Source organism: Tinamus guttatus, unplaced genomic scaffold, assembly GCF_059628265.1.
Source record: "Tinamus guttatus ecotype Peru unplaced genomic scaffold, ASM5962826v1 Tinamus_guttatus_pri_ptg000376l, whole genome shotgun sequence".
Classification (NCBI taxonomy): Eukaryota; Metazoa; Chordata; class Aves; order Tinamiformes; family Tinamidae; genus Tinamus; species Tinamus guttatus.
In genome coordinates, this window is record NW_028288910.1 from 1,220,117 (window position 1) to 1,237,892 (window position 17,776).

The 17,776-nt window shown below is 43.0% G+C and overlaps 2 protein-coding genes across 3 annotated transcripts in view; one reads left to right on the forward strand and one right to left on the reverse strand.

Moving 5' to 3' along the window:
- The window catches only part of TIPARP (TCDD inducible poly(ADP-ribose) polymerase), a 33,989-nt gene extending 22,668 nt beyond the window's left edge, over positions 1 to 11,321 (reverse strand). Inside the window, exon 1 of one of the 2 annotated variants that reach the window (XM_088530461.1) lies at positions 11,304 to 11,321. The gene's annotated coding sequence lies outside the window, so the exon portion shown is untranslated. Of the gene's footprint in view, positions 1 to 1,558; positions 1,574 to 11,303 lie in introns of those variants that run through there. The other variant, XM_088530460.1, reaches the window with a different exon arrangement.
- A 236-nt stretch (positions 11,322 to 11,557) lies between these two features.
- Positions 11,558 to 14,501, forward strand: SSR3 (signal sequence receptor subunit 3). The gene is made up of 5 exons (XM_088530472.1): positions 11,558 to 11,733; positions 12,178 to 12,304; positions 12,585 to 12,683; positions 13,151 to 13,282; positions 13,976 to 14,501. The coding sequence occupies exons 1-5, from the start codon at positions 11,595 to 11,597 to the stop codon at positions 14,040 to 14,042; spliced, it is 564 nt and encodes a 187-aa protein (XP_088386598.1). The 5' UTR covers positions 11,558 to 11,594; the 3' UTR covers positions 14,043 to 14,501.
- Positions 14,502 to 17,776: the final 3,275 nt, after the last annotated feature.

The following is a 17,776-nucleotide window of genomic DNA, read 5'->3' on the forward strand; positions in this document are numbered from 1 at the left end:
CTACCCATGCACATCTTCCCTCACGTAATCGCACCCTTCCCCCAGCAGCACCATCACACAACGGCTGGTTTCACACGAGCGAGTGGCAAACTTCACGCTGAAGTCAGCGGGGGCAAGAGTTAATGGCTGGCTTTATGAGGGCGGCAGCTGAAGCGCTCCCAGCCTGTTCCTCCTACGTTTGCCACCCGGTCCCCGGCGCGCCCGGCGCTCCCGCTTCACGCGGCGCCCCGCACCGTGACTCACGCGCTGGGCACGCAGGCACCCGCACGACACCCGCGCCCGGCGCACGCTGAGCCAGCGAGGAGCGCGGGGGCACCGAGAAGTCAATCACGAACGCTGGGAAAACAAATTACTTACATTAACAGGGTAACTACTTCTAATAAAGGAGAAGGACATATTAATAAAAACGTCTAGTAGGTCATCAGAAAGCTCATACCTTTTAATCAAGAATCTTGCAATATTTGATTACAGTTAATTAAACATCCTTCGGGCTCTTCACATGCAACCTCCAAGCTTTGAGTGGAGCACATTAAGGGCTACTTCCTGGAAACATGTATTCCAAGCAAAGCAATCTTGCATTTGAAAAATTCTCAGAAAACTGATAAAAAAGCAGTAATTAAATACTTAAAAAAAAAAGTTCTTCAAAATTCCTCACTGATTTTTTTTTATTATTTATTTTGGAACATTCATTGATAAGGGTTTTGCACTACCCTGTGAAAGAGCATTATCAGGACTGCCAGGATAAAGAAAAGAAGTTGTACCTCTTCAGTTTTCTATTTTTAGGTTAAATTTAAGACAATCAATATCAATACACTCATTAGCTACCTAAAATAAATTTCAAAATTGCTGAACTCTATTATTCTTCCATGGACACATTAGGCAGTTCTCTCTTGCTCACATTCAGTTCCTTAAAACTTCCAATAATTCCAAAGGTCTTAAATACTCAACTGCCCGAGAAATCAGATGCTTCACTTCACTGTGCTTAGGTCTAACAGCATCTCTGCTGTATAAGAGGATCACGCTGGATCCAAGCAGTCCCACTGTGCCCAGGAGCTAAGTAAGTGCCTTATGGTCATTTCCAGCTCTATCTTTAACGTAATTCAATGTTGTTATTGCTCTTTTCATTACTGGAACGTTCAGACTTTGCTTTTCTTTGTTTTTCAAGAATTGCTTTATCGCATGGAGTTAATCTCCCAACATCTCTAAAAATACAAACCAGTGGCAACAGCTAGCAGGATATGTTGGCGTTCCTAATTGAGCATTGTAACATCCGAACGCAGCCGGTAGGAGCCAGGGCGCAGTCCGCCGCACGCCGAGTTTCGCGGGGAGCAGCGCTGCGGCAGCGGCCGGCGCTGCTCTCCCGGCGCGGCCCCCGCGCAAAGCGAGCCCGAACGGGAGCGCGAGCGGCCGCCCCGCACCCGAAGCGCCGCCGCGAGCCGGGGCACTCGGCCTCCGCTCAGCGACGCCTCGAGAACGAGACGGAGCGCGGGGAGGAGAAAGGGAAAACGAAGCGGCGGCGCCCGCCGCGCTCCAGGCGCGCCCCCCGCCCCGCGCTTACTTGTGGGCGGCTGCCGGGCCGGGCCGCGCCGCGCCGAGGCCGCCGGCTCCTGTGCGCCCCGCGTGCGGCTGCGGCCCGGTTAAATATCGCTTCCCGGAGCGCGGGCCGAGGCGGGGCGAGCGGCTCCGCTCCGCTCCGCGCCGCCCCCGCCGGCCGCCCGCCCGGCCCGCAGCGGCCCCCAGCGGCCGCGGGGAGGCCCTGCGCGACCCCACGGCGCTCCGGGACACGCGCCCGGCCCCGCGGGAAGCGACGGGGCCCCTGCAGCCCGCGGCCGCCACGGAGCTCCGCCTTACCGAGCGCTCAGAGCGCGCCGCCTCGGGATCCCCACTCGCTTATGTCGGCTTGATCCCGAAGCCGCTCCTGGAGCGGACTCGCCTTCCGCCTCTGCACGGCCTTCCCGCGCGGGGATGACGGGGATGTGGGCCGAGGGCTGCCCGACCCCTTCCCGAAGGGCAGCACGGGTGGCAGCAACGCCATGGGTCACAGTAAACCGTCCTTTACTCACACGGTAACCTTTAAAGGTGAAGAACATCGTTCTCAGCAACGCCAGAATTAAATGCTTCTGCCAACAAACCCCTCCAAATGATTATCAGGAGGTAAATTACTTCAAAGGCTAAAATTTAGATCAATGGAACATTCACTCCGAACATTACCTGTACTTTTTTTTTTTTTTAAATTAAATAAACCAGTGTTCCATACTATATAAATGCTCAGTGACTTTGTGCAATTAGATATACAGAGAATAGAGGTATCTGGAACAAAACTGTCCTTTCAGGATGACCAAGTAGCCTCACAGTGCATTCCAAAGGTGTTGCACAGCTGCACTTGCAAAGAAAACATGCCATTGCTACAAAGAATTGACAGACTTTATCTTCGCACCGTAATGACACAGTACAGGCTGAGTAAAGACGGCACTCGGGTCTAGAGAAGCTGAAAGCAAATTTGCATAATGGTCAAGCAGCGTTAATGCAACTCTTGGGTGTCTGAAGCATCACACAGACACAACCTCACACAGGTTAGAGCACAGCAGCTTGTAACTTGTCATATCCCCATTCAGTGAGGAAGAGCTGTATACACACTGGCATTTATTTTAGAATTGCCAAAATAGAAATGATCTGCTCGTAATAGCTTATTTCATGGGTGAGATATAAATAAATAACACAGATGGTTCAGCTACACAGTCAAATACGCACACCTCCCACCACAGTGAGGTTGTAAGGATGTATCTGAGGGAAGAACAAGGCCCAAAATAACCGTCTTTCTCCAAACAAATGTATAATTAAAGGAAAAACATCATGACACACCATCAGATCATACAGCAATTTTGAGGTTGCCCCACACGTACATATAAAGAAACTCCGACCACCAGGAAAGCATGATCTCATTTTTAAATACTTGGTTAAATCTTAAGCAAGAGAAAAGAGAGCTCTAATTATTTCTTTCAGATGGCAAACTGCATCAGAGCAAATGCAGTAATTTACAATTCTGACTTGCAAATAAGGGACTAATCAGTATGCGCACTTCACTTATCCAGTGACAAAAGAATGAACTCAACTTCAAATGTGCACATCAGAAAAAAGCAAGAGGAAGGTGTTGAGGCTTCAACACATTTTTCTTAGCAACAAAAAGAATAATGCAATTCCTTTTGTATCCAAATATTTGCAAAATGAAAACTAGTTTTTTTTAAGATGCATTGCACTACAGAAGAGTTCATTTTCCTTTTCTGAAAGGATGATGCCAAAATGAAGTCAGCAAGAGTAAACGCGACTTGGAAGGGTACTGGGAAGCAAGGCCACAAAAGATACGTTGTGTGTTCTCCTTTCCTCTGAGGCTATTTAATCCCAAGTATACCTTGCACAGACTCTGTATATTTTTCTCAGCTGCAGTATCTAGTTCGGTCATCTATCCAGAACTCTGCGGGTGTTTAGGTTTTCATTTCAGTTCAGCCTGCCTGGGAGAAGTGCTGACTCTTCTTTACTTAACAGATTTGGCATGAACTGTGTAATTCTACAATAGTCCATTTTTCATCACAATATATAAAATAAATAGAGTTTGTTGATGTATAAGGACATTTTTTCCCCTCATTTAGAAGCTGAATAGATAAAAATACTGATACTTTTGTATCTTTGAGTATGTTTCTATCCACGCTCTTAATCCTAGGTCAAGTAATCTCCTGTTTTTAAAAAAAAAAAACAAAGAAGTGCTTAATATATTCACACAAAGGAGAAAAACAAAAGGCATTTCCCATAACAGCATCATGCAGAGAGGAGGGCAGTGCAGGTTTATTAAGCCTGGGTTTAATGGAGTGATATCACCTAGGGATAAGTTGCCTAGTCTAGCTCACCTGGGTTTTTCCACTGGAAATGCTGGAAATGGACCACACGTTGGCTCTGCTGGCATACAGTTTCAGGTCAGAAGGACCTGCTGGTGGTGGCAAGTCCTGCATGTCACAGCTCACCAAGCAGCCTGGGACCCTGGGTAGGGGCTACCTGTGTTGTACCATATTCAAAAAAATCCATGTTCTAAAACCAGCCAACTTCCCTATTGCCACACTGAAGAATAGTTTCTGAAAATGCCATTAGATTACAGCCAAGTTGATCAGTAAGTAAATAACAATAGTAATTGCTACTCCTTCTCATCTCTTACTGCTGAGAGAGGCAGCCATAAATCTTAGCTAGCAGCACAGTATTGCACTGACTGATAAATGTAATTAGCTTTTTGGAGGATAGCACTGATCCCCAGCCACAGTGGTTCTGAAAAAAAAATATAAACCCAGATTATTCTTCTGGTACTATCCACAAGCAAGTGAAAAATGAGAAGGCACATTCACCCATGTGGAATGACAAAACTGCTCACCTATGGACATCTAGCACTGGTATAAATGGAAAGGACTCCTTTATTTGCTATAAAAGTCCAGGTGAATTATTCTTGCAGATTAAAAGACATATATTCACTATGTGGTGCTGTTCTTCAGTATATACTTAACATTATTCTCTTTGACACAGCTCCAGAAAAGTATCAAGACCAGAATAACTCCAATTAGTATCAGCACATGAAACTTTTTGAATTCAGACCCAACTTCCAAATTTGCAGCTAGTGATATTAAAAGTCATATTCACCTTCCTTTACTATCTCATGCTAATAATTAATAGTTTTTAGACTATAACCATTCCATGTTTCTATTATTTAATAAAGCTTCAAAAGTTCAGCGACATCACCATTTCACAGAAAAAGAAAACATACACATTGCATATATGAATATCAACACAGTTTTAGTTATCTTGCTGTCATGCAAGAATATCTGTAAGTGACATGTGATTTGGGACAGGCATGCATGATTCAAAAGCAGTCTTTTTCCTGGAAATCTTTTTATGGTTAATCAGTTATACACATAAATCTTGCTATTCTAGGACTGCCTCAGAGTGATGGACCTAGAACTTTGGCCGATACATCCAGCAAAACATTCTAGTGCTTTTAGCATAGCAGTACAGTAACACTGTACAACTTACACTTAAGCCTTAATGACAGTTCCTTACTTACTCTATTATAAAACAAATAATAACTTTATTACAAAAACAAATAAAAATTATTATCAGTAATACTTAATCATTTAAGAACTTACTTTTCTAGATGGTGTTTTCTTCTGTACCAGTGTTGTACCAATTTGAAAGGCAAACTAATGACGTTCCAAAACAGGAAAACACAAAATAATAATAAAAAATAAATAGGCATACATTTGTAGACAGTATTAAGGAGCAAGCAGCAGGTTTCAGTAGGCCAAACCAAAACAAAGTAAATCCAAATTTTGAATAGTATTTTGTGACTAGGCACTAGACAGTCTTTCAGCAGTGTGAATAGGACCTCTGGAAATACTGCCTTTACACGAATGGATATGTGATACTGTGAAGTATCTGCTTACTGGACCGGACAGACACCCTTGCACATTAAGGCATCTCTCCAATTTCTAAGCTGACTTGGATACACGAGCACATAAATTGGCAGCAAGCATGCACACAATGGGGACACTCATTCGGTTTTGAGGAGATTTTGCTGAACTGGAGCACCCTCTCGTGGAAGTCTCTTGAGTTGCTGCACGCATGCCACAGATCTACACAGGTGAGGCCAACTGCCCGTCTTTTAACCTCATAAGCATGTAAATAAACTGATTCATACAATCTGTGGGTTTTCATTTTTACATTTTTGTGATTCTGGAACAGATGGGTCTAATCACAAGGCAAGAACTAATGTGCGAGTGGCAGTGCATTGTTTCTTCTCCTTTTGGCTGGCTCCTACTTAAACAAGAGTAGGAACATTTCTTTTTATTTCATTGTTGGCCAAATAACACTAAAACAGGTCTAAAATTAACAGACCTGGTTCCATGTAAAACATGCAGGTAGGTGACCATCTACATGGTAAACAATGGCCATTCTATCATGAGTGCCAAAACATTCTACAGGGATATATGGAAGGCAACGGCCTTGTAGTATTTCACATTCAAGAAAAACAGCTAATGCTAGCTCACTAGGAAAAATCTTCACTAGAACGCTGTAAAATCCACGTTCTAATGAGCAAGGGGAGCCATGCAGCACCCTTGAGAAGTGGAAGAGGCGAAGGAGCACAGAGATCCATCTACACACATCCCTCCAAAAGGATCGAGACTTGCTATGCAAGACAGGGAGTACTAAAAATCTGACTTCTCCTCCCCCCAATCTCTGCATGATTCCAAGGGCAGGGAGGAAAACAGCAACCTCCAAATCTTCAACCAGAAATGAAGTAAATGAGCAAGAGAGATTCACTACTCCTGATGAACACAGAAACCTGGGTTCAGGATATATTGCTAATATTCAAACCTTCAGACTTAACTATGCCGCCTGAAAACCGTAGTAACCAATTTGTAATTATTCTCAAGTGCATCAAATGCCCCCGATGTGCCAGCTGTAGTTTCATCAACTGTAGCAGTATGATAAAGTTCTAACTCTGATAAGCAATGCAAAAACATCCGGAAGAAAGAAGGGAAGAGGTCCTCTTTTTTCTTAGTCACCAATTAGAAGAGGTGCACACACTGCTTTGCAATCCTGCACATCTTCCCTCAGCACTGCAAGTTATAGACTGTCGCAGTTTGGAGCCCTGAAGCCTCATTGTCATGGATATTGAGAGCAGCTGGATATAGTCGACAAGTTGCAGAAGACATAAATTAAAGCACAGTGTGAGATAAAACACAGGGAGGGGAGGAAAAAAAAAAAAAAAAAAAAAAAGTAAATGTATTGCTATATTCAGCAGATGCTCTTTATCCGAAAGAGACCAAGTTATTATGGGTAGAAGAGATACTGTGCTGCACATTCTCATTCTAGAATGTGCATTTGAAAGATATTTCTTGAGGGAAGAACCTATTGTGTGGGAATACACTGTAAATGCTTCATTTTCTAGAACTGGCAGACTTGAGCATTGCTGAATCCAGCCCCTCAGAGCAAGGCAGTATCCTGCATCCTTCAAACAACTCTGTTCATTAGACTTTTTTTTCTTACATTTCCTATGGTCTTTTAAATTAGGAATAATAATAAAAAGGCAAACAAATGAAATAAACACATAACTTGGAGAAATTTCCCTTAACATATATCCAGGTTGAGACTAGACATGACTCGCTAGCTAGAAAAAACAAAGGTAATCCTCAGTAAACAGTTGATGGGGTAATCTCCAATCTATAAGTATATGTTGTGAAATAAGCACCCTTGAAGTGATTCTACTCAAAGCCAGCTCTGACCTGCACCAGCCTCAAGGTCATCACAAGCAAGCTACCTGCTGCTAGGATCGGCTCCATACAGTGCTCACATGGAAGCTTGGAATTACCTTCCCATTACAGACTTTGTGCTAAACTCAGGAGAGGAACTAGAACACTGCAGACTCCCAATGGGGTCTTGATCATTCACCCAGGGCCGTCTGAACTCGGGAGCACACTCCCTGGCTCCAACACTGCTGCCTACCTGCACTCGCTCCATGCCCGGCCTTCCCTCCAAGGGCAGGGATCCCACAAGGGCCAGCCCGGCTAAGCATGCTGTTCCAACTAAAAAGGGATGCCTGTAGCACTGGTGAGCTCCATCTCACTTGTACAGGAGCACCCCAATTCTCAACATTAGTATTAAATAATTATAAAAAGGAGAGGTAATAGAAAAATCTTATTAATTCTACTTCAACTGTTATCTAATGTGCTATGTTGGCTAGATACAATTCCAATGTACTTCATTCTATACAGACTGTTATAGTGAAATAGGTGTTAATGTGAGTTCAAGTGTTTGACAATTGCAAGATTAGTAAAAACTATATACTTTGTCTGTACTATATATGACTACAAATAACCACTCAAGAGAAAAAACAGTCACAAGTATTCCCTTTTAATCTCTTCTTCATCCAAACATTCTTCACATAATCCTTTAGTTTCTAGCTCATTTTTCTTGCTTGATACTAGCATTTTAAGGGTCATCAGCACACGGGCGGCCCGCTCTTCTGACTACACATTATCTGCTTACATTTTCTGATGGGTAGGATTCAAAAGGCTTTTGCCAAACTCAAGGGGCTGAAGGAACGGGAAACACCCAGAGAGGTGGCAGGTGATACCAACCACATTGAGATCCTCCTACGCTGTTAAAGGAAGGAGCAGTAACATGTGGGTGGGTGCCAGGATGACACACATTTCAGACTCAGAAACCCCATCTGGCTGACTTCCTCCCACCAAGAGGGATTCAGATTGTGGAAATGGGCCAGCATAAGCCCACGGCAGACCATTTGACACATCCCTAGTGTGGGGACTCTGTATAAGCTGCTCATAATCTACATGCTGTTAAAGAGACAGGGAGCGACCATCAGCACTTAATATGGCTGTTCCTGATTGCCTGGCATTCTGTGTGTGTGATCACAGGCAGCAATTAAAAGGATTTTGTTATGCAGCCTACAATAAGCCTGGGCCCTATGCCTGTGCTTCACCTCTAACTGAAGACTGCAAATCTGGCAACCCTACTGCCTGCTGGTTGTCATCTTTGCAGAAAACACAACTTGTTAACGTTCAGCTGCATTAAACGCTCATTCATTCCACTTCCTCAATCTTTCCACTGATGATGCAGCTCCCAGACTTACTTTCACCCCATAATTCTGCATAACATGTAAATAAAAGCAGATCAGACTGAATTTCTATGACATTAGTTACAGGCCCAAAGACTATTGCTTAGATCCACACTGGCTTATCTGATTTTAAGAAAGCTCTTGAGGAAGTTTAAATTCCAAGAGCAATCACAACATTGAAGAAAGTTGGATATATGAGCACAACAAAATGATCTTCGGTGCATACTACGAGAATGCTCAAATCCTTTTACCCACCTTCGCTCCCCACACTCCAGATATCAGTTATAACCTAGGTCACGCGCTGACCAGTCAGAGACAAGAGAGAGAAAAAGCAATCTTTATGTAGCCACGGAACAACTCTGTATCACTGCATGGTTATTTGCTACTAGAACTGGAGGGCTACAGCAGCTCTTCAGTCCTTGGGTACTGATTCCTCATGCTGTTAAGGTGATGGAAAGAGTCACCACAACAAGCAACTTTTTGGTTCTGTTCTTGACCCACCTGAGGTTGCACCCTCGCTGTGCTGTCTCTCCAGAACTTTCCCTTCTGCACAACATGATGTCATTTATTCTGCTTCTTTTCGGATCTCCATACCTAAAAGAAGAAAGTGCAGCAATTAACCAAACAAAATAGTAATAAATGACGGACTCACTAGTGCTCTGCCTCCATACCTATTTTCTTGCACTACCTAAGCATGCACGCTATCACAATGCAGTAAATACCTATGTTTAAGACACTCATGACATACATTCCTAGACCATGGAACATTAAGGTTCATATTAGCACAGAAGGTTACAAACAAAGTTTCACCAAAGAGCAGACTTAGTCACTGTAAATTACATGTCCCAGAGATTCTGCTTCCCAAGCCAACAGGAACGTGCCTTTGAGTCTACACTTTACATAGATAAGCAACAATGACAGAATAGATAAAATACATTATGGTGGGAAATGTGAAAGCCCTCATCAAATCTTTTTAGAGAGGTCTTAAAAACAATCTTCTATTTTGAATCGCCTAAGGCGTTGAAGACTACTGGAAAAACGAAGAGTGTTCATTAATAGAAAAATTCTTACAACTGGTCGCACTGACCAAGTATACAAACAGTAACTACATTACACACAAAATATTTAGAAAACAAGAAGTTGTGTTCATTCTTGCTTGAGTAGCCATCCCCAGTGTACATTTTAGAAGACCATCTAGACCATTTTAGAAAACAGCATCTGCCTGCCAGAGGAATTTAAAAACTGCTGCTGAAGCTATTCTGAAAGAGTTTAGTATAACCCAACGATGCAGTTCAAATGGAAGGAGGATATTATATGGAAAATTTCAAAGGTATACAGATGATCCACGCAAGAGAAATTCATCCAAAAGAAGCATAGCAAAGTATACACACACTGCTTTAGTTACTTAAAGACCTTAAAATACCAGTCCACCAAAACATCTCCAATATCCTCAGTACTTTCTGCATAAGGAAAAAGATCTCATTTAAAAGTCTAAGTTCCTGTTCTTAACAATTTTCATAAAGTTCTTCCATTTATAGACCACCTCAGCAATACTTAGAAACCACAGAAAGAAAATATAGCTTGAAGAAAATGTTATAACCTGATTAGGTGTGGGAGACATCACGATTGAATACTGAACAGCATTAAAAGCCTCTGCTGAGGACAATGCCTAAAATTAACACCCAGAGAAAGGAAAGCCATACAGGCCAGCTAAATACACGTATGGCGAGCGCATCACTTGCTGGTGATGAATCATATAGACCATATGTTTCCAAAAAATGAAAAACCACCATTGTACTCCTATGCCCTCCCTCCTACGTACTCTACCTGACTGCCCGTGTGTCAGCAAGTGCCTGCAGGCAACACAACATCAGCAGTGTCAGTCTGTCAGGGCAGCGTGTTACAGCAAACCACATTGAGCCATAAAAATCCATCCTCACTTGTGTCCCGGGTACTGATCAACAGGTTGCTCAGCAGATCGACCACACTGAAATGCTCTGCAGGCTTCTCTTCAACTATAATGAACAGTGAGCTGTGGTTATGCGGCTTTACTTTCGTTTCCAGGGTGCACCTCCCGCTTTCTCTTGCGCATGAAGGGTATTAGCAACTGCAGGAATTAAGCAGGAGGGACTAGTTTATTTATTTTTAAAACTATAACTTTATTAAGCTGCAAGTTTTAAAAAGTGTCTTCAGGAATGCTCTAGCCAAAACAAAATAAGGTGAAAAAGGTGCTGTTTGAGCAGCCAAGGGGTACCATGGTCCCTCACCAAGGACACTCTAGACCATGAGGAAAACATCCCTGAAGCTGTTACCTCAGAAGTCTCTATAGAATTTCAACCAAGAAAGCACAATTAACCCTTAAAGTTTTGCAGGCCACCAACACACCATTTTCACTGAACCATAGAGAGGTTATTAAAGGAAAGCCCGAGGATGATGCTCTGCAGCTCCACAGACTCAGAGGGGGGCATGGAGGAGGAGAGGCTGCAGGATACTTACCCCAGAAAGCTAAAATAACACAGAAACGCACTTAAACTGCACAATAACTGGACCCGAATGTTTAAAAAAAATAAAACGGCGTGCGCCCGTGCCCCCAACGGCACCCGTTCCCTGGGAAATGGGGTTTTTTACTCACTTGCCTCAAGACCCGGCGCCGCTCGCACCCGCCGGCACCGCAGGCGGCGGTCCCGGTCCCAGTCCCAGTCCTCGGCCGGTGACCGCCACACGCCCGCGGCGCCACATGAAGGCGGGAAAGGGAGAAGGCGAAAGGCGCACAACGGCCCTAACGGTCATAACGGCCGCGCGGGGGCGGAGCCTCCCCGCGCCCCGCCCCGCGGCCCCGCGCGCTCCACGTCTCCCAGCCGCGACCCGGAAGCGCTTCCGCCCCGCGGTGCTGTCGTGTCGCGTCGTGTCGCCGCGTCCCGCCATGGCGCCCAAGGGCGGCCCCGGCGCGCGGCAGCAGTCCGAGGAGGACCTGCTCCTGCAGGACTTCAGCCGCAACCTCTCGGCCAAGTCCTCGGCGCTCTTCTTCGGCAACGCCTTCATCGTCTCCGCCATCCCCATCTGTGAGCGCCGGCGGCGGGGCCTGAGGGGACGGCGGGCCCGGGGGGAGCAGGGCGGTGACAGGCCCTAGAGGGACCTTTAAGAGAGGCCTTAAGGGGTGGGGGGGAAGTCCCCGGGGACCCTGAGGGGGGCGACAGCCCGTGGGGGCAGCAGGGGGTTCCCCCCCTATAGAGGCGGGGGGCCCGGGGACAGCGGCGGTCCCCAAGGCCCAAGGCGAGCCCTGGGGCTGCTCGCCACAGCCCGGGCCCCGTGTGGGGACAGCGGCACCCGGCGGCTGCGGGGATCGCCCGGGGGCTCCGCAGGAGCCCATATAGAGCTGGTAAACCACGCAGGGCCCCCGGGAGAGAAATTCTTATCTCTCAAAGGGAGAAATCACTCCTAATGCCTTCTCTCTGTCTCTCTCACTCCCCCCATCCCCCTCCCTTTTTTTTTCTTCTTCTTTTAAGGGCTTTACTGGAGGATATGGCACATGGATCTCGTTCAGTCTGCCGTCCTGTACAGCGTAATGACCCTCATCAGCACCTATCTGGTGGCTTTTGCCTACAAGAACGTCAAGTTTGTCCTCAAGCACAAGTAAGGTTTGCTGGTTGCTTGAAGTGTGACTTAGCTGTTAAAGAAGCTGTTGAAAACAGCATTTACAATTGTTTTCATCAGTAAAAGCATTTGAAACAGTATGCTGAAGAGCTTTATTTTACCTAGAAGGTGAAAGAGGTAAGCTTTTCTTAAAACTGTTGCTTCTTTTCTTGAGATTGTTTAGAGTCAGGTACTGGTGGAGTCTGTTTGGTTCAGGTAACTCACAGACCTAATAATTTTTCATTTTTTTTAACTTTAATATAAATGGTGTTTCCTGCAGAGTAGCACAGAAGAGAGAAGATGCTGTTTCTAAAGAAGTTACTCGCAAGCTTTCTGAGGCAGACAACAGGAAGATGTCTCGTAAGGAGAAGGATGAGAGGTAATGCTCTGTTTCCTTTCTTCTTTCTTTTGCTTCTAATACGAAGTAGTATCTTCAAGCTGTAGATAGGATTTTAGAGACTGTCTCCTTGTTTTCTTGATATATTCCAGTAAGAAGCAGCTGTGCTGTCAGCTCTGTGTTCATCTATAAAGCTTTTTTGAAGTGAGTTATCAATGAAGGGACACAGACTTTGAAACCTTTATCAGAAGGGCTCATAAAGCAACCACGCTGTGCTTGAACTGCGAAGCAAAACACCTTTTCCTGCAGGCTTTCTCATAACTGCCTGAAGAGTGAATGCCACAGCTGTCTTTAGAAATAGCAGAAGTTCTTTTTCTCAAGGACAGGCTAGTGCAGGGCTTTCCAAAGCTTACTACATTTTATTAGGTTCAGTCTATTCATAACGCTGTGTGTGTCAGGGTATACATTCAAGAAGAAATGTGTGAAATAATGTCTCTACTTGCATACAGAATTCTGTGGAAGAAAAATGAAGTCGCAGATTATGAAGCAACAACTTTTTCCATCTTTTACAACAACACCCTCTTTCTGGTCTTGGTCATCATTGCTTCATTCTTTGTGTTGAAGAACTTCAACCCAACTGTGTATCCTTTACTAGTGCAATTGAAACAACTAAAATCCTGCTTATATTTTTTCATAGTTATGTTTGCAGTCTGAGTTGTGAGATTATTCTTTAGATATAAGCAGGTCTTTGAAGTGCCTCTGCTTGGAAACCCTTGAATGTACAAAGGAAGAGTACCCCGTAAGTCTCCAAATCACATAAACGATTTATCACCTAGCAGTAGGTGTTCTAAAGGCATCACCTGGACAATCTAGAGAAATCCCTGTGGTGCTGCCATTTCAAACATAATGTTTTATGCACTTAGGAAGCAGTTCACAGCCACAGAGAAATGCTGCATTCATGTTAGCTGCCAGATGCTTTTACATTGTTACATTACAGAATTGTTGAGTTTCAGGAAGTAAAGTTCCCAAGTAAAATTATTTCTTTCATGTAAGTAAATAAATACTGCCAGTAAGTGCTGCATATGTTAATGAAAGACCTGTATAAGCAATACTAAAATTATAAACAATATTTATAATTTCTTTTAAACGAACAGACTAAACTTTGCAGGTGTCTTAAAGTACGCTTGTAAATTCAACATCCCACAGAGGAAAACAGTTTCAATCTTTTTTTTTTCTTTTTTTTTTTCTCCAGACATGCTCTGCTAAATGTTTTGTGCAAACAGAGGTTGCCTGTTGTACCTTAAAAGCTTATATCCTTAACCTTTTCCCTACAGGAACTATATTCTTTCTATAAGTGCTTCATCAGGCCTGATTGCCCTGCTATCTACAGGATCCAAGTAGACCAAACAAAGCAGGGGTTTATTTCTGTGAGGGGTTCAATTTTCTTACTAACATTTAAGGGGGGGAAGAGGACTGCTTTTTTATGGCATGACTCCTTGAGGGTTTGGGGTGGGGTTTAAAAGGAAAATGAGTGAATTGTAATTGTAATTTTGGTGTCTTTACAAGGCATTATTCAATAATTGGATGAATAAGTTTGTTACTTAGCAAAGAAAGAAGGTGGCATGTGAGCAGTTACTGAACATACCTTTTCTGAAGCGCTTCGTGGGTGCGTTGGCACTGCAGGTTCCAAGCAGACCGTAACGGGGTGCTACACGATGGCACAGAAAGCTGGGCTCAAAATCCTTAACACAGTTTGGTCACTGCTACAAGAGCCTGGCTCCCTGACCCTAAAAAGTGACAACCCACCATTTATCATTGTAACATGAGAAGTTTTAATAAAAAGGAGGCTTTTCTGCCAATTACTTCTTTGCGTTTCCATTCTGAATTGCTGAAAATGGGGGTTTTCGTGGGCGGGGTGTGTTTGGGAGCTTGTCGACAGAGAGGAGTCCTCTAAAGTCAGGGTATGTGCTGTTTCCTGGAAAGACTCCTCATTCTTGAACAACTTGGAGCTATGGACGGAACCTAGACAGTGTCCTAGGAAGGTGGTTTGGAATTGGTTTGTTTGGAAGTGGTTTGAATGTAGATTTTTTCCTCCGTTCATCTCTGAAGTCTTAAATCAGAAAAACATGCAGACTTCCTGGCACAGCCTAACTAATAAAAAAAAGCAGCTAAAGCGATTTTCCTGTTTTAACAGATTTATCACTCAATTCTTCTGCTTTTCTCATGCTATCAGTGAAGCAGATAATCCACCTGTTAAATGAGAAATTTTATTAATGTGATTATAATATAAAGTTATTGCTGTTACGGATCTGGTATCCTAAAGAAGAAAGAGCCTATAATCAGAGCTAAGGTAAGAATTATTATGCTAACCTTTTTAATATTCATATTTTGGTAAAAAATAGTAAAACAGAACTTCAAGGGGCTGTAGTCTTTGCCCTGAAGATGTATCTGGCTTGGCCTCAAGCGTGCTGAGCTTGTACATTTTCCCATAACAAGTTGAAATAACATTTCTGACTTGTGTCACTGCTGTGTCCTAGGGCTAGTGCGCTAGAGGGACAACTGAGGGTCAGGTTCCAGTGATCAGGGGATGACAGCAGGAAACAGAGCAGTATTTCTGATGCTGTTTTTGAAGTGTTCAGTATCCACCTGAATCCGAAGTGTTCGGTTCTGGTAATGCTATTAAAAAGAACAGAATTTTCCTTCTAAGTCATTGCTGAGGGCAGAAGAGTAACCACCACCTGCTTGAGGCATGAAATACCCATAGTTGTCAGCATTTGCCAAAGCCTGATCAAGAATTTTCCACTGTTCTTGATGCTAATCCTAAACTACAGTCAGCAGCTTGCTAATTCTGACAAATCCGACCACAGTGTCAAAAAATAGTACCTATGCTACCCGTTTCCTGTGCATATTTCTCTCTCTTCAGCATTTTCGAGGTTGAGATTTTTTTTTCTTTGCTCTTAATGTCATTATGTAATTTGCTTTGTTTAATTTGCTTCCTAGCAAAGGCAATACTATTGATTTGTTTGCATCATAAAAATTCCATGGGTTTGGGTACACTTCAGAGCTGCCAGTGAAACTTACTGTTCTGTTCAGTTATTTAACACTTCAAAATATCCAATTATCTTGGATATTTTCCCTCAATACAGAGTTTTTCTTTATTGCTCCTGCTTATTAGCTATTAAGGGAATATTTTCCATATTACTGCTGCTTACTGTGCATAATTGTATTTCTGTTGACCTGCCACTTAGGATATTATTTTTTATATATATACACATATACATGTATACATATTTTAATAACTTTTAAAGCTCTTATTAAAATACTAATTACTACAGAAGTTAGTTGTATAAAGGACTGTGTAAGCTTAAATGTGGCACTAACTACAAGTATTTAGCATGTAATTCTAATACAATTTTATAAACTCATCACAAATAATGCAAAGACCAACATTCAGTAAGCAATTGGACTTAGAAGTTGCTATTTTGCTGGGGCTTTTTTGTTTGTTTCTTTTCTCTCTCGTAGTTTCCACCAAAACTGTACAGTAAAATTCAGACATGTAAATAGGCAGTGCTGATGCTCATTTTACTTGTCAGTGTTTGTAGAGATGGAGACTAGCTGCAGGTATTTTTCAAGAAATCTGCCATTTAGAGAAAAGTAAATTGAAGCAGCCCTTTCTTCTGCTATTACTGTCACTTCACTGAGTCTTCTATTAACAGCTTTTCATCTTCCCTTATATTTTTTTCCCCTATTGGCAGTTACTGAACCTGGAGCATATTATGTGCCAGGTTTTTTGGAGGGAAAGTGTTGCAGAATTGACAGCCTGAAACGAAAGCTGTTTTTTTTTTTCTTTTGTTTTTAAAAAAGGCAAGCATGTTCTGTGGGCTTCTTCAGGAAAAGTGTGATTTTTGAAACGCACCCCGTTTCAGCTGTGTGATGCTGAAGAGTGGCCTGAAGCAAGGGGAATGCTTAGCAGCCCATTCGCCTCTGACGGCTGAAAGCAGCTCACAGCTGAGACAACGTCGTCTCCTTTTTAATAAAAAAGGAGGAGGGGATTAATATAGTTTGCAATAATGAACTGTTGGATTCCCATGTAGATGAGAGAGAGGAAAAGAGAGCACTAGGTTGTATCCCCGGAGGGGCAAAAAGGAGCAAATCTGTTACTGGGAAAATAATTGACTTGGTAAGTGTATAAAGTCAAAGCCCAGTGCTGTGCACGAAGAAGATCCTTTTAACACTTAAACAGTAAATTTTCATCTAGAAAATACACAGTAAGTACTGCAGATGTTCCTGCTATGTTAATTCCAGACAAAAATAGATTTTGTGATTGGCATCAGCCTTAGGCTAGCTTTAAAAGTACCTTCTGAGAGGTGCAGCACATGGCAAAACGAGACCCTCCGACAGCAGCTGAGCCCCACGTCACGGCCACATATCCTGTTCCCTTGTCCTAAATGGGTGCAGGTAAAGATTAAATTTTGCAGTGGAAAGTTACATATTCATTTTCAGTGTAATTTATACTCTGACAACAATGTACCTTTTAACCAGTGTGCAGGTTTCCTTTTTATAAACAGTACGTGTCTCCAAATATAAAATTAGGTGCACAAAATGCTTTTATTTTGTCCAAGCAGAAGTCCAAGTCAGATTGCAGTTCCTGATATACAGCTACTAAGTTCATTTACACATACCATAGCTCATTGAATTAAATACAGGAGAGAAAAAATATATATATAAGGATTAATATCTGTCCGTGCAGCACAGAAGTGCCGTACACACTTGTACAGATATCATGAAGTTAAGGAAATAGAATACAAGGGTCCTACAAATACTGTACAGAATCGTAGCCTTTAGGAAGTATGATTATTCAATACAGGTGTGAAATATTTAATGAAATCCTAGGTGCGTTTTACAAAGCAAAGTCATGGTAAAAATCTAACACAGTTCTCAAAAATGGGCAAATTAATGCTGACCATCAACTCCTTAGAGGGATGAAATGCTCACAGAAAAACCCCACTGGATTAAAATGTATCTTAAAAATACTATGCATTTACTTGTGCCCGATTCTAGAACAAGTTAAAGCACAGGTAGCCCTCCACCAAAAAACATACCTGATTTTTCTGATATTTTTCAGCAGCTTTATA

Excerpts from the sequence above, each read along its gene's own strand:
- SSR3 (XM_088530472.1), top strand. The coding sequence starts at position 11,595 with ATGGCGCCCAAGGGCGGCCCCGGCGCGCGGCAGCAGTCCGAGGAGGAC. Across the intron at positions 12,305-12,584 it reads AAGTTTGTCCTCAAGCACAA|AGTAGCACAGAAGAGAGAAG; the intron begins GTAAGGTTTGCT and ends TGTTTCCTGCAG. Across the intron at positions 13,283-13,975 it reads AAGAACTTCAACCCAACTGT|GAACTATATTCTTTCTATAA; the intron begins GTATCCTTTACT and ends TTTTCCCTACAG.